This window comes from Protopterus annectens, chromosome 3.part1 (genome assembly GCF_019279795.1).
Source record: "Protopterus annectens isolate FY-2018-M chromosome 3.part1, PAN1.0, whole genome shotgun sequence".
Lineage (NCBI taxonomy): Eukaryota > Metazoa > Chordata > Ceratodontiformes > Protopteridae > Protopterus > Protopterus annectens.
This window is the reverse complement of record NC_056732.1, coordinates 1,812,097,845-1,812,111,841: the sequence shown is the minus strand read 5'-3', so window position 1 is coordinate 1,812,111,841 and position 13,997 is coordinate 1,812,097,845. Positions and strand designations below refer to the sequence as shown.

At 41.2% G+C, this 13,997-nt stretch overlaps 1 protein-coding gene across 1 annotated transcript in view; it reads left to right on the top strand.

Annotated features, from left to right (window-relative positions):
- The window catches only part of LOC122797876 (zinc finger protein 260-like), a 183,765-nt gene that overhangs the window by 134,362 nt on the left and 35,406 nt on the right, over nucleotides 1-13,997 (top strand). Inside the window, exon 4 of the mRNA XM_044066397.1 lies at nucleotides 6,453-7,810. Within this exon, the coding sequence (XP_043922332.1) occupies nucleotides 6,453-7,810 (1,358 nt within the window). The remainder of the gene's footprint in view (nucleotides 1-6,452; nucleotides 7,811-13,997) is intronic.

The following is a 13,997-nucleotide window of genomic DNA, read 5'->3' as shown; positions in this document are numbered from 1 at the left end:
TTCCCACTCAATGGCTTCTGAGCCAGCTAGATTAAGAAGTATGAATGCCTTTGTATGTGTGTATTTATCAGAAAATGCAGCATATATGAAGAAATCATATTCTTGCTCAAACACTTGCCAATTCTCAGCAATATTATTACCAAACACCAGCAGTCCAGGTCTATGAAATCCCTCTGCAATAACAACAAAATACGTTTAAATATGCATATAGACGAGGTACTTGTAATTATGCCCAAATACACAACAGTCTCTCTGAAAAGGCTTTCCTTTAACACCGCAAGCAGTCCGAATACTCCAGACATGTTGGATACTTCGAAAAGCTTCAGTTAATGCAAAAAAGTAGTACATTGCAAAAAAATGTGGCCGTTTTAGCCTTTTCGTACATTTTAACACTTTGGAAATTATTTTGAACACTCTGTATTTATTTTGAATACTTTTATCAGTATGTCATAATTTCAAACATTTAATTTATCTCTGTAATTATTTTGAATACTTCTCCACACATTCAGCAACGGAAAAGTCATTTAAATGAGTTTAAGCACCTTTGAATAACCACTGACCTGTTTGTGAGTTTGCTCCTGTATATTCCTCCACTTTTAACTTCACGCCTCATGGTTTGTGAGTTGCTTGAACTTTGGATCCCATTCTGACACCATGTTGCATGTCTCGTGTATTCAGATGAGACACTGAGGCACTGTGATGGGTTCAAGTTGTTTTTGTACATAAACACATCAGGAGCTGTAACTGGAGCATATATTTAAGGTTACTGACTGACTCCTTACTTCAAACACACTCGCATGTGCATCTCCATTTATGCTTGTATGCACTCCAGCTGACTATACAAAATGGCCCTGATCTTGCACGTGCTCAGTAAATTATATGCACATGCTATCTAGCTACAGTGGCTGACTAGGTACAATACACACATTGATCTACAGGTACTGTCTAGAGTCCTTCCCTTCTGCTGCATAGAGTTTAAATGCTCTGATGTTTCAAACAAACAAAACCAACTGGTTGAAGCTTCAGTTGAACAAAACCTACAAAAATGTATTTTTGTAGGGGTTCACACCCTCAAGGTTGGGAGATTTGCCTCTCCACACACAACTTACCTAAATGTACATACTTAACTTAAATGGTCACACAACTGCTGAGGAGAGAAAAGCCCACAAAATAGAATCACTGTTAGCAGTAACTAGAAACCGCTCTGTTTGTGATGTGGTCTCAGTAGTGTCAGAGTTCAACTTGATGTGTTTAAATGTCATTTGCTTTATACTCTTAAGATTTCATCGATCCTGAAGCCATTGGAGGACCATGTGCTTCATCTTAAAAACAAAACGAGTAACATATTCTGTATTTGTTTACAAATTTCAAGGCTTGTGCTAACAGCAGGAAACAATGTGGAGTTGTTGTATCACATATTAGTTATGTCTCTCCTCGCTAATTGCTTGTGCTTTATGTAAAAACAAGCAACATCTGTAAGTTCACAGGATTTCACTGTGGTGGCTTGGAAGAGGCAGTTGGCTACACATAGGGTGTGATATATTATTAGGTACTTTTGCAATATATGCTGTCACAGACTCAGCACATTCAGTGACCTGCTGAGAAAAAGGCAGTGTGTGTTCTAAAATCCCACTCCAAATGAGAAGTTGTACTGCAAAGCCCAGCTAATAAACTGACGCAGAGTGATGATGCATTTTCAGTGACTGGATGAAAGACTTGAACTCTGTTCCCTGTCTGTAGTAATGCAGTCCACTGTCACTGTGGCACTTCTTATCTGAGAAGATGAGTACACTGACCAGTTCTTGCTCAGTACCTGTGTCGTGAATGGTGACTCACTAACCTAACGATTTAATTTCGCACTGTTCTGGCCATCTTGTTTCCTAACTTATTTAATTTTATACTGTTCTGGCCATCTTGTTTTGGATTTTTTTTTTGTCGTTATGTATGTCACTCTTTTCCCTTTCAGAACGTCTTCCTTTTTGTACCCTGAAAACAAGTTCTGCTAATCTCTGCCCCCTGTCACTGCACCTCTCACTGAATTCTTAATATTTTTATTATTTCATTCTCTGAAAGGCATCTCTTACTATACTTTTTCATACCTGAATGTAGTTTATCATTTACATAGTGAAAAATGATCTTTCCTCATACCATTCAGTTCTACCAGGGAACTTGTTATGATTTAAACAACTTGGCATTTAAATAAAAGAATACATTATCTAGAATGCATTAATGCAGCAACATTATTTTTGCAATTAGACAATAAATATTCTCCTTAATGGGTATAGCTGGAATGATTCATTAAATAAGTGTTTATCATACTTTGTCTGTGTATTACCATAATGGTTAATGTCTTTGTTGCCCATGCAAGTTCAAGGTTTGATCCTGACCTCCGGCCAATGCCTGATTGCAGTTTGCATGTTTTCCTTGTATTTTTGTGGGTTACCTCCCCAAAACATGTTGAGTGTTTCCATCTCTAACACACCCAAATATGGAGCTGTAGGTGCCCTGTAGGGGGAACAGTTGTATGGATCGACTGCTTTGGGCATCTGCTGTGGTGTGCAGTATCCCCAGAATAGGTAAACACTGATCACAGACTCCACGCTGTGACAGTGTAGCCGTTCAACAATGTAAAAATATGACTGTAGGTGATTCAGTCATGTTAACTAATGTCACTAAATGGGTATGGGTATTTGCCAGTGGTAAGTGGTTGAGGACCAAATTAGCATTGATTCTTGGCATTTGTTGAACTAACAGTTGGAGGGGTGTATGTCCCCCTATTAGCCACTGTGTCTGCCCACCATAAAGACCAGCAGCACTAAGTCAAAAACTACTGTCTGGCTGGTGTCCAGTTGCCTAGCTTGTGTTACCTGGGATAGCTCTGTTGAGTTAAAGCTGGACATAAAACCAATAAACCTGCCAAAATGAACTACATATTGCTACCATCAGTGTAAGTTCACTGATAGGGTGGAGTTTGGAAGTGGATGACATGATGGTGTGGTGAAGGCTGGACATCCTATTTATCCAGGAGACCAGGTGGAAGGGCAGTGCAGCAAAGCCACTTGGCTGAGGATCCAGAATCTACTGCTCAGGGGGAGGAAAGACTAGAATTGTGGTGAAGGAGAGGCTTCAGAAGATAGTGAGGGATGAAATCAGAATTAGTGGCAGACACATGGCAATGGATTCCAGTGTAATTATAGGCTGAGATTATGAATACTGCCCTGTGTCCCACAGCAAGTTTGTGATAGTGTGGAAAAGAGCGCATTCAGGCAACAGTTGCAGGACCTACTAGATAAAGCAGGACAACATGAATTTGTGTTGATAATGAGTGACCTAAATGCACATATCAGGACAGACGGAACAGGATATGAGGACTGGCTGGGTCCACACGGATGAGGCAACAGGAATAAAGGAGTAGAAGCCATTCTAGACTTCTGTCGGGCACACGGCTTGTAACATGGTTCAGAAAGACAGCAAAGAATCACCTACAAGGGTGGCCAACATGCAAGTCAGGTAGTTTCCTCCTTGTAAGGAAAAGGCAAGTGTTTTTATGGAATATGTTAATGATTTTACAGGTGTATCTTTGCAGAGAATATTGATATATTTTGGTTCAATATAAATACATTCTGTAAAAATGTACGTTATTATTTCCTTCTGGATCCTCTGTTGTGCTTGTAGTGTGTAATAACCATATAATGTTAGAGAGATACTTAAAGGGGACAGTATAAATCAAAACAGTTGGCAAGGGATTTTCTTTGTATGGTGGCATTAATAATGATGACAAAGTGCTGGTTGTTTGAAAAGTTTTGGTAAGCAGTGTGTGTGTGTGTGTGTGTGTGTGTGTGTGTGTGTGTGGGTGGGTGTGGTGTGGGTGTGTAGGTAGGGATGTGAGCATTTCTGCATTTGGGTGGGTGTGGGTGTTTCTGAATGTGTGTGTGTGTGTTTGTGTAGGTAGGAATGTGTGTGTGCGTGTGTGTGTGTGTGAGTGTGTGTGTGTGTGTGTGTGTGTGTGTGTGTGTGTGTGTGTGTGTGTGTATGTGTGTGTGTGTCTGTGTCTGTTCATGAGTGTGTCAAAGCTGAGATCACAGCATACTGGTGTATTGATAACAATAGCCTCTTTCAATGCACAAACACTACTCTGTGCTTGAGTTAGTAACATGGGTTCTTGCTGACTGGTTGCCGAGTGCTGCACAGAGATGGATGGATGTGAAATAGGGCCAACACAGGAGACGTGTTCATTTGATGGTGTAGCAAGACATAATTGGTAAACCAGTGAGAGAATTACAGCATATGAGATACCTGAGAGCTGGTGGGATAGAAATGGCTTATTGGAAAGCAGTGACAGGATTAGAACTCTCCTTTAGTTTTTCATCGTGTGTTTCTGACAGAAATCTTTCTGTTTTATTGTACAAAGGTATCCTGATTAATCAAGTCTGAATCCGCAAGTAATTGTCTTTTATACAGTATCCCTAATATTTATGTTAGCCTGTGTAGCACTTTCTAGTACCTAGAATATCTCCCGCACCAATAGAGCAGCGTATAACAAGAACATGGAACCACGGCAGCAGCACAGTCCTTTGAAACATCCAAATGCCTAACAGCATATAACAAGAACATGGAACCACGGCACCAGCAGAATCCTTTTAAACATCCAAATGCCTAACAACAACTGAATTCTGTTGAGTATCAATATGGCTTGTACTTCCTTTCATCCAGGGTCCAAGAGCTGCTATGAAGTTCTGCAGAAGATTGCACCATTTCCTTTCACTAGTAACAGGTGTTAGCAGCTCAGGAGATCTGCATCTATAGACAATGAATATGGTGCTTAATACTACACCACAGATGTTGATTACCTACCCACTCCCTGCTATGGTCAATAGTCAGGACAGGGAGCATTATCAGATGAAGGGCATACCTCACCACCAGAATTTATTTTACTTTTAATAAAATACTGGACTGAGGTAGGCAGGAGGGAGGGGACCTAGATATATGATGTGAAAAGTGCCTCTGGTAAACACAAACAAGGCTGTACCAAGGCATAGTGACTAAGGCTAGAATTTAAACAGTCTGCAGTCTGACTGTGTATCTGTCTGGGTTTATGTTAATCAGGGACATTTGAGAACTATGTTACATATATTACGAGACACCGCAGACATAAGTGGTGTCTTGTATTTTATTATATTGGGTAAGCTTCAGTTCATCCTTTTCTTGTATTTTATTGTATCAGGTAAGCTTTAATTCATCTTTTTATTTATTGGTGAACTGGGTACGAAAACTGGCTTTTCAGTCATTAACCGAGCCACAAGGGTAAAGAGGTAAGTGCCCCATATATGTGGGCAGTTTACCATATACCGTTAAGTAGCATGTTTTTGAGCTGTAGGAGGAAACTGGAATACCTGGAGAAAGTCCATGGTAAGGAGGCAAGTGCCCCGTTTATGTGGACAGTTTACCATATAGCGTTAAGTAGTGTGTTTCTGAGCTCTAGGTAGAAACTGGAATACCTGGAGAAAGTCCATGCACGTGGAGGGACAACATGTAGAACTCCATGCAGACAGTGGCTGTAGTTTAGGATTGAACTCCAGAACCTGAAGCTGTGAGAGAGATGCCATCCCTAAGCCACTGTGCTGCTTCATAGTATCTACTGAAATTTTTATGTGCATGCAAACTTTTATATGTCTCAGCATGATTTGTGATATGTTTTTTTAAATGAACTTGTGCCAACATTTCTGTAGACACAGCCTGAGTCCTTTCTTTCATTTATATTTTATGACAGTCTCTTTAACCACAGTTCATTAGCATAATATTAGGAATGCAGTATTTATGTAAGTACACTGCAGTTAAAGTATGCACTTCAGTGTTTTGGAAGTGTAGTTAAAAAATACTTAAAAAATTTTAAATTGTTTTGTTTTTCCCCAGTATGAGACATATTCTTTGTTCAGCTTGTTGAAAGTTTTGTGGGGCAAAGCCACTGTCTGTGATGTTAGGCATGATTACTTTTGAATTCAGCACTTAAAATTATTATTTTTTTTTTCTGACTAATAAATCTACCACACTAGTGATCCTGGAGAGAGTTTATTTTAAATGCTTAAGGATACTAGTGATGGTGTTAATCAGAATAGAATTATGCATTTTATCTGTAGAATTTGGGACATTACATGTGGAGAAAGGTGTCAAATATGTGTGCAAAATATTTTATAAAAATGTAGAAATTAAACAGACTTCTACTCATTTACATGTACTAAAGGGATATTAACGCATGTTTAGAGGGTTAAGTACGTTTTTGTTTATCTTATAATCATTGCTGAAATGCTCTTCTGTAGTTCATACACTATACTTAGAAATTAAGTGAAATATCTAACATCATCACTAATATGTAATTTATGCTGCAACACTTGGAATAAGAAAATAAACCTATGTAGATAATTTTCTTCTGATGCAGTCCTTTTTCTTTTAAGCTGATTGCAATCCAGATTTCAGCAATATTCAGAATCGGAGGTCAGCGCATTGGAAGTATTTTAATTACGAAAGTGACAATGTTTCGCCATATAAGATGTCTCTCATAACACGTGACCAGCTGCAGATGGGAAGCAAACAGAGTAATTATGTGAGTAACATTGAAGGAATTATCAAGAAGAGTGAATTAGGAATCCAACTAAAACCTTGTGGAGAGGAGAAACCTTGTGTATTGTTTGACTGGAGCAAAAATGTTACATTTCAGAGTAGCGTCTTAAGCAATACATTAATTCCAAGGGAGAAAAGACAAAACTATACTTTGGCAACACATGAGCAAATTTCTACTGAAAAGAAGGTAAATAATCGTCCCACATGTGATGAAGGTTTGACATTTCTAAAAAGTTTAGCAGTTTCTAATTATTCCCATGCTGGTGAAAAATCCTGTATCTGTATCACAGAGGAAAAAGGTTTTGTAGGAAAAAGAAATTGGTCATTGCAACAGACTATCCACATTGAAGAGAAACCTTATAACTGTCCTGTATGTAACAAGAGTTTTGCACAGCAAAATTATCTGCTGAAACATCAGAATATTCACACAAAGCAAAAACCGTATAAATGTACCAAGTGTGACAAGTGTTTTGCACTGAAGCGTTATATGGCACAGCATGAATTAGTCCATGCCAGACAATACATGTGTACGGCATGCCACAAGCAATTTGCAGATAAAGAAAGTTTCATGCTGCATCAGAGTATCCCTAATTGCCAGAAACCCTATAGTTGTACTGCTTGCAATAAGAGATTCACAACAAAAGGTACATTAAAACAACATCAGATTAGTCACACTGGGCAAAAACCGTATAAATGTTCCTTATGTGAGAAAAGTTTTGTTCGCAAGAAAAGTTTGATTTCGCATCAAGTTAGCCACACTGGCCGAAAACCCTATAGATGTGACACGTGTGACAAAGGTTTTACTCAGAAAGGTAGTTTGGTAAGACATCAGTTACTCCACACTTATAAGTGTGTTGTGTGTGGCAAGGGTTTCGCAGCTAGGGGCCATAAGAAAGTGTGTACCAAATGCCTCAAGGCATCTGCAGATAAGGAAGGTTTCATGTTGCCTCAGAGAATCCGTAATTGCCAGAAACTCTATAATTGTTCTGCTTGCAATAAGGTATACAGAAAGGAAAGTATGTTAAAACAGCATCAGATTAGCCACACTGGGCAAAAACCTTATAAATGTTCCTTATGTGAGAAAAGTTTTATTCATAAGAAAAAGTTGATTTTGCATCAAGTTGTCCACACTGGAGAAAAACCCTATAAATGTGATACGTGTGACAAAGGTTTTACACAGAAAGGTAGTTTGGTAAGACATCAGTTACTCCACACTGGTTTGCAACCTTATAAGTGTGCTGTATGTGGCAAAGGTTTCACTACGAAGTGCCATATGAAAGTGCATCAGGCTACGCACAATGAACAGATACCCTATAAATGTGAAATATGCAACAAGGGGTTTGCATACAAGGGTAACATGGTAGTACATCAGTATACCCACACAGGCCGAAAAATCTATAAATGTACCACATGTGGCAAGGGCTATACCTCTAAGGCTTGTGTAGCAAGGCATCAGGTTGTTCACACAGGAGAGAAACCATATAAATGTCCAACATGTCCCAAGAGCTTTCCACTAAAAAGTTATCTGGTAAAACATCAGAATATCCATACAATGCACAGACCATATAAATGTACCAATTGTGATAAGGCTTTTGCACTGAAGTGTTATATGGTACAACATCAGTTAGTTCACACCAAGCAATACAAATGTACCATATGCCACAAGGGATTTGCAGATGAGAAAAGATTCATATTGCATCAGAGTATCCCTAATTGTCAGAAACCTTACAATTGTGTCACTTGCAGTAAGGGGTTTGCAAGTAAATATAGTTTAAAACTGCATCAGATTATCCATAGCAAGAGTGACAAGAACACTTGTGTTAAACATCAAGACTGAAATGAATTTGAGCCATGAAAGACTTAAGCCCATTTGACCTCCAGTTTCTGTGCAAAACTAGTTGCTCTATAAATATTTGTTCTGAGGACCTAAATCTACATGAGCAAAGACTTGCTAGAGGGCTATTCCCAACCTATGGAATACGTTACCACTTCAGGTCAAACATAACACTTCTTTGGCTACCTTTAAGTCTAGCCTTGATGACCAGATGGGTAGATGCAGATTTACACCATGGTTACTGTGTACAGCCCTGCTAAATTTGGGAAGTGAGTACTGTTAATTGCTTGTACTATTAATTGCTTGTAAGTGGCAAGAGGTCTTAAGTTTGTCTAGTTAAGTGTACATAGTTAGCCATCCTATTGCCTCTGTGATCAATTACCTAGCATTGTTCCTATGTTCCTCTGAAGCAATAATGTCATTAATTTGTAATGTACCTTGACTTAGGAATAATGTTCATTCCTTTCTAGCAATTAGAAACCCTAAACATTCTGAGAAATTAAAATGTGACTAAATGCAGAGATTTTTGGGGTTGAGTTCATGGAGATCATTAGCTAAAGTAGAACCTGGATTGGGCTGAATATCATCATTGAGAAAGTACAGTTGTGCACACTTACCATAAATGTAGATGTTCGAGTGTATTTACTGTTGCAGTCTTGACTTATGGGATTTCCTGCCTTGGAAGCCCTTGGTCAGCCTGACTACCAGAGTAAAAGTCTTCCCTCTTCCTATGACCGGCGGATGTGCTTGACTGATGTCAGTACACTGGCGTATAAGTGGAGTCTGCCTACATCATTACCTCAGTTGTTTTCTTGCCCCTTGTAGTTCGGATCCTCCCCAACAGGAGAAGCAGGTCAAGGCCAGATGGATAAGGCAAGGATCCCTAGGCAGGAGGGAGTGGAGAGGAGGGATCCCTGGTACATAACCACCCTGAAGGCTATGGGGGAAAGAGGGAGGGAAGATGACTGCAACAGTGAGCACACTTGAATCTCTACATTTATGGTAAGTGTACACAACTGTACTATGTTAATCATGTTTCACTGTTGCAGTCCTGACTTGTAGGAAGGTTCCCAAGGCATATAAGAGGGGAGGTGGTGAAGTAGGATGAGAAAGGGAAGTTTGAAGGGACATAGAAGCAAAAACTGAACTGGAGTAGTGTCTAGCATTAAAGGGTACAGAAGGTCAGATGGCGGGCACCTCTTTCTCTTGGTAGGTATGCCCTGCATGGAGGTAAAAGAGGACTCAGCTGCCATAATGGAAATGACCCTTACAGACACAGGAGGTCTCCCTGACGATTGAGAAAGAGGGTATTGGGAAAGAGAGAGAGATAGCTTTTTTTAAAATTGCCTGCAAAATACAGGATCTCCTCCACTGAGGATAGCACTGGTAAAATTTCATTGGCCAGAAAAATCTGACAAATCTCATAGTGGCCATGTATATCTTAGAGTAGCCGCCTATGGGAGTTTTGAGAAAGGTAGGGTACCCTTTCCTCAGTACTGAGGTTTTGGAGAGAAGAGAGGTAGATGCCTGTCTAAAAAAAAGTAGGCATCGGTCCCCAGCTTGGGTTGATGGTAGGATTAGGACTGAGAACCTAGAGAGTCAGAGATTCCCCTGCTGGAGAGCTAGACAACAAGCAAGCAGGGTTCATTCTCAGAAGATTGTTTTTTTCTGGATCAAGGTTTAAGTAGCAAGATGGTGTATGAGGTCACCTGGGGAGCCAAGAGTGGAAGGCCCTACCATAGGGTGGGTGAAGGCTGGTGTGTGTGAGAGTATGTAGGCTGAAATAGCTGAAAGCTGAGCCTTGCAGGATGAGTAAGAAAAGCCTATAGAAAGAGGATTTAAGAGTAGGAATGGAAAAAAAAGTGATTTTGTCCCTACTGGGGTCCTGAAAAACTGTGCACCACCAGTACAAGAGCCTTCTTATTATGTTGCCCAGGCTTTTCTGGAGCTAGGCCACCTGGTTTTTCCCAAGACATCCTGCACAAGCTAGTGCATAGAAGTGGTGAAGGAGGGGAAGTTTTATCAGGATCATACTTGGATGCCCTGAGTTCTGTCTCCAAAGTCTGTGCAGTAGCAGCTGAAACCACAGAGACAGTTGCACCCTTCCTCTTGAGAGAGTAATCGTCCAGCTAATAGATAGAGTAAGAAGGTATTCTCCATGTTTATAGGGAGAGGGTTAGCATGAAGGCTAAGGAGAAGAAAGTACCAGAGTAGGTCAAAGTGGGGATGTAAGGAGGCCCATCTGTTTCACGATTTCTGGGTATTTGTGGGAAAAGGGGCATTGTTAACAGAATAAGGTGTCTGTAGCTTCAATGTGTGCTTTTCCTAGTGGTGAGGAGTTCCATCTGTGGGGTCCCCCATCCCTCGGCCATAATGAGAGAAATCTCCCATGCAACTGCCACTTGAGTGTGCCTACAGACTTCTGATTTGTTTGCTTATTGGTAGAGCACCCCTGGATGAACTGAGCCCACCGGTGCCACCCCATAGGGTTAGCTGGGGTGGGACTGCAAGTCTGTCCTCCTATGGTGAGGGTAGGAATGTTTTTTCCCCTTGGAATTTTGTGCCATATGTGAGTGTATCATCTTTTGTGAACACAAATAGCACCCTTGGGTTTGATTTCTGTCCTGGGTGCTAGAGAAGCCTTTTGAGCTTATCAAAGCTCCTATTGTCCAAGTGCTTATTCACTTCCTTTATGTTAGTAATAGTTATAAGAAAGTACTGAAGCAGTCCTTGGAGGATTAGATTTTGAGATTGCTGTTAGCAGAATGGAAGGCTTAAGGTTAGAAGAAAGATATACACACATGAATGCCTTTTAGGCTAGATTTTAAGCTTTTTCTGACCAAAGGAGATTTTGGATGTTGGCCCTCTACCACGTGGAGGTGCCACAGAGGTCTCCTCATGTGCATCCCAGCATGGGGAGCAGGGAGATGGAAGAGGCTAAAAAGGCAAGGTCGGCCAGAGTGAGGAGTAATTCCTGTCTGTAGGAAGATTTTAATTTGTAACAGATGAGCTTATATCTCCCTGTACCCATTACACAAAGCGTGCTATGCTTTGGCTTTATTGTACAAACTGCTTCCTTCTCAGGCACTTATTTTCCACTTGTCCAGGAAGTATGATCTTATGAACAGCTTTTATCCATCTTTTCTGCATCTCAAGCTGCAAGGAACTATGTCACACACCTGGCCTGTCTGTAATATGTTGAACTATTGGTCGGGGGTGGGGGACATCTTGCCTGGAGGTAAGGTCAGTGTCCAAAAGCTTTCCACCTTAGAACCAAATTTTGTTTGAATGAGTTTTAGATTTGAGGTTCATAGCTGATTAGTAGGCCAGTTTCTTAACAGGCCAATCTGTGCCTTCCCCAGTTCCATTTTCCAAGGTGAAAATCAAACCCTGCACTTTGTGTCAGTGAATCAAAACCTTAACCATTATACAGAGTCCCAATCTTAGGGATGCTGTGAAGTAACTAAGGTCTGCTTGCAACCAAGTCTGAGCTGAGTAATGTCATGCTTGTGGCCAAGTGCTATGGTATTGCTCGGGGGCATTGAAGTAGTCAAAAAGGGTAAGGTGCAAATAGTCAAAATTTGGAGCTTGCTAAAGACCCAATAATCCTCAGCTAGATCCCCTACTGGGAACCAGCAAGAAGTGTGCTTTGAGGACTAGGGTCCCTAAGAAAACCTTAGGTTAGGACATTTGAAAGGTGGAGGTTGAAAACTCTGAAAAGGATAGAAATAAGTCCTAAGACTGAAAAGAGAAAGGGACAGATTGTTTGAAAAGTGACATTCTCTCTCTTTTGGAGGGAGAGGTAGGAAAGGGAGGGGTACATGCTATGAAAAGATCATGACTGCTCTCTCCCTGGGACCTGGGTAGAGGAAGTCTCTGGTGATGGGGAAGATAAGTAGTCTTGGCTGAGTCCATGGCGCTGAGTCTGGCACATTAGCCTATGGCTTGGCCTCCAGTGGGTCTGGAAGAAAAGGTACAGAACTTGGTGAGGTAGTTTCTACTGAAACTTGGGGGATGCACCTGCGCAAGAGATTCCGTTATCTGCCTTGATTTAGCTCTCTCCTCTACCTCTTTAAGAGTAGCTGCTGTTTTTGGGACAAAGGGAGCATCCAGAAATTTGGACTTTACATGCGCCAGGTGGTCTTGCTCCCTTAACCATGCATGTCTGCTAATGACAGACCCAGTAGCTGCAGCTTTGCTGGCAGCCTATAAAGCATCAAGCCCACAGTGCAAGGAATGGTTGATCACTTGTGAAGTGGAACTGCAAATGCCTGTTAATTCTTGAGATAAGGCCTTATTTTCAGTGGTCAAATGTTTTTGCTCTGTTCCAGCAGTGACTGTTGGTGTTTCATTAAGTGGATCTGACAATTCAGTGTCCTCATAGATAGTGTGGCAGAAGTGTATACTTTCTTGCCAAATCTTTCAAGGGCTCTACCTTGCATATCATTAGGTAGGGGATTCTTGGGTGCGCTGGTTCTGGAACCCTGGAGTCCAGGCCCAAAAATCTGTGGATCTGGTGAAGGGTTATTAAAAAGGTGCTTAGGAGAAGCCATAACCCTGTAGAAATGGTCAAATCTGGGTGCAAGGGGAAGGGAGTCTGGGCTCAAAGAGGATTCTAGAAACACATCAACCACCTTCAAAATTGGGGGCACTGCCAGGGCTTTCAGTTCTGGGAGGTGGAGGAATTCCTTGACTCTTTTCTTGGGTAGAGGATAGCCTTGGTCTTCCCAGTGTAAAAGTTCCCCAAGGGAGTATAAAGTTTTCCAAGTGGATATAGCCTCAGGAGAGGAGGCTGAAGATAAGGTTTTCTCCAGGTCAGAATCCTGAAAGAGGGACAAGGAAGGGTCATGTACAGAGGTTGAGCTCTCCTCGTCTGAGTCATGCCTGGTCTCAAAGGGGTCAGTAAGAACCTCAGGAATAGTGTCTTTTCTCCCATTCCCAGCGGTAGATTCAGGAGGGTGGCTGCCCCTTACCAGGGAAAGCAGGTCCTCTGCTGATTTAACTAATTCCTTTTGAGATTGAGAGCTGTAAGGGCAGGAAAGATGAGAAGATGATTTCCTTGTAAGTTTGTTTTGACCTAGGATGTCAGAAACATGGACTCCTATATACGTTTCTGGAAACCAAGGCCTGCATAGCAGTCTCAGACCTGACCAAATGGCAGCCAGTAACTGGTGATGGTGTAGAGGGTTCTGATGGCTTACTGGGCTCCAGAAGGGTCTCTGTAGAGGCCTTTTCCACTACCTCGATTGCAGAATGGGACTACGAAGGTGCCTCACTGACTTTCTCAATAACCAGTCCTGGAGGGATATCTGATGATGAATGGCTGGCTGTATTTGGAAGGCCTTGCTTTTAGTGAGATCGACATGATGTGTAATGAACACCATCCCATGTAGAGATTCAGGGGAACTCACTAACAAATCTAGCTAAAATGTCCGTCCTACGCCTAATAGTTCTGGAGTTGATTTGGGTGCAGAAATTACAATAGGGCCTAAAAGTAATGCAGAGGGTATGAAAACCTGATGTGGAATTTGTTTACCACAATGGA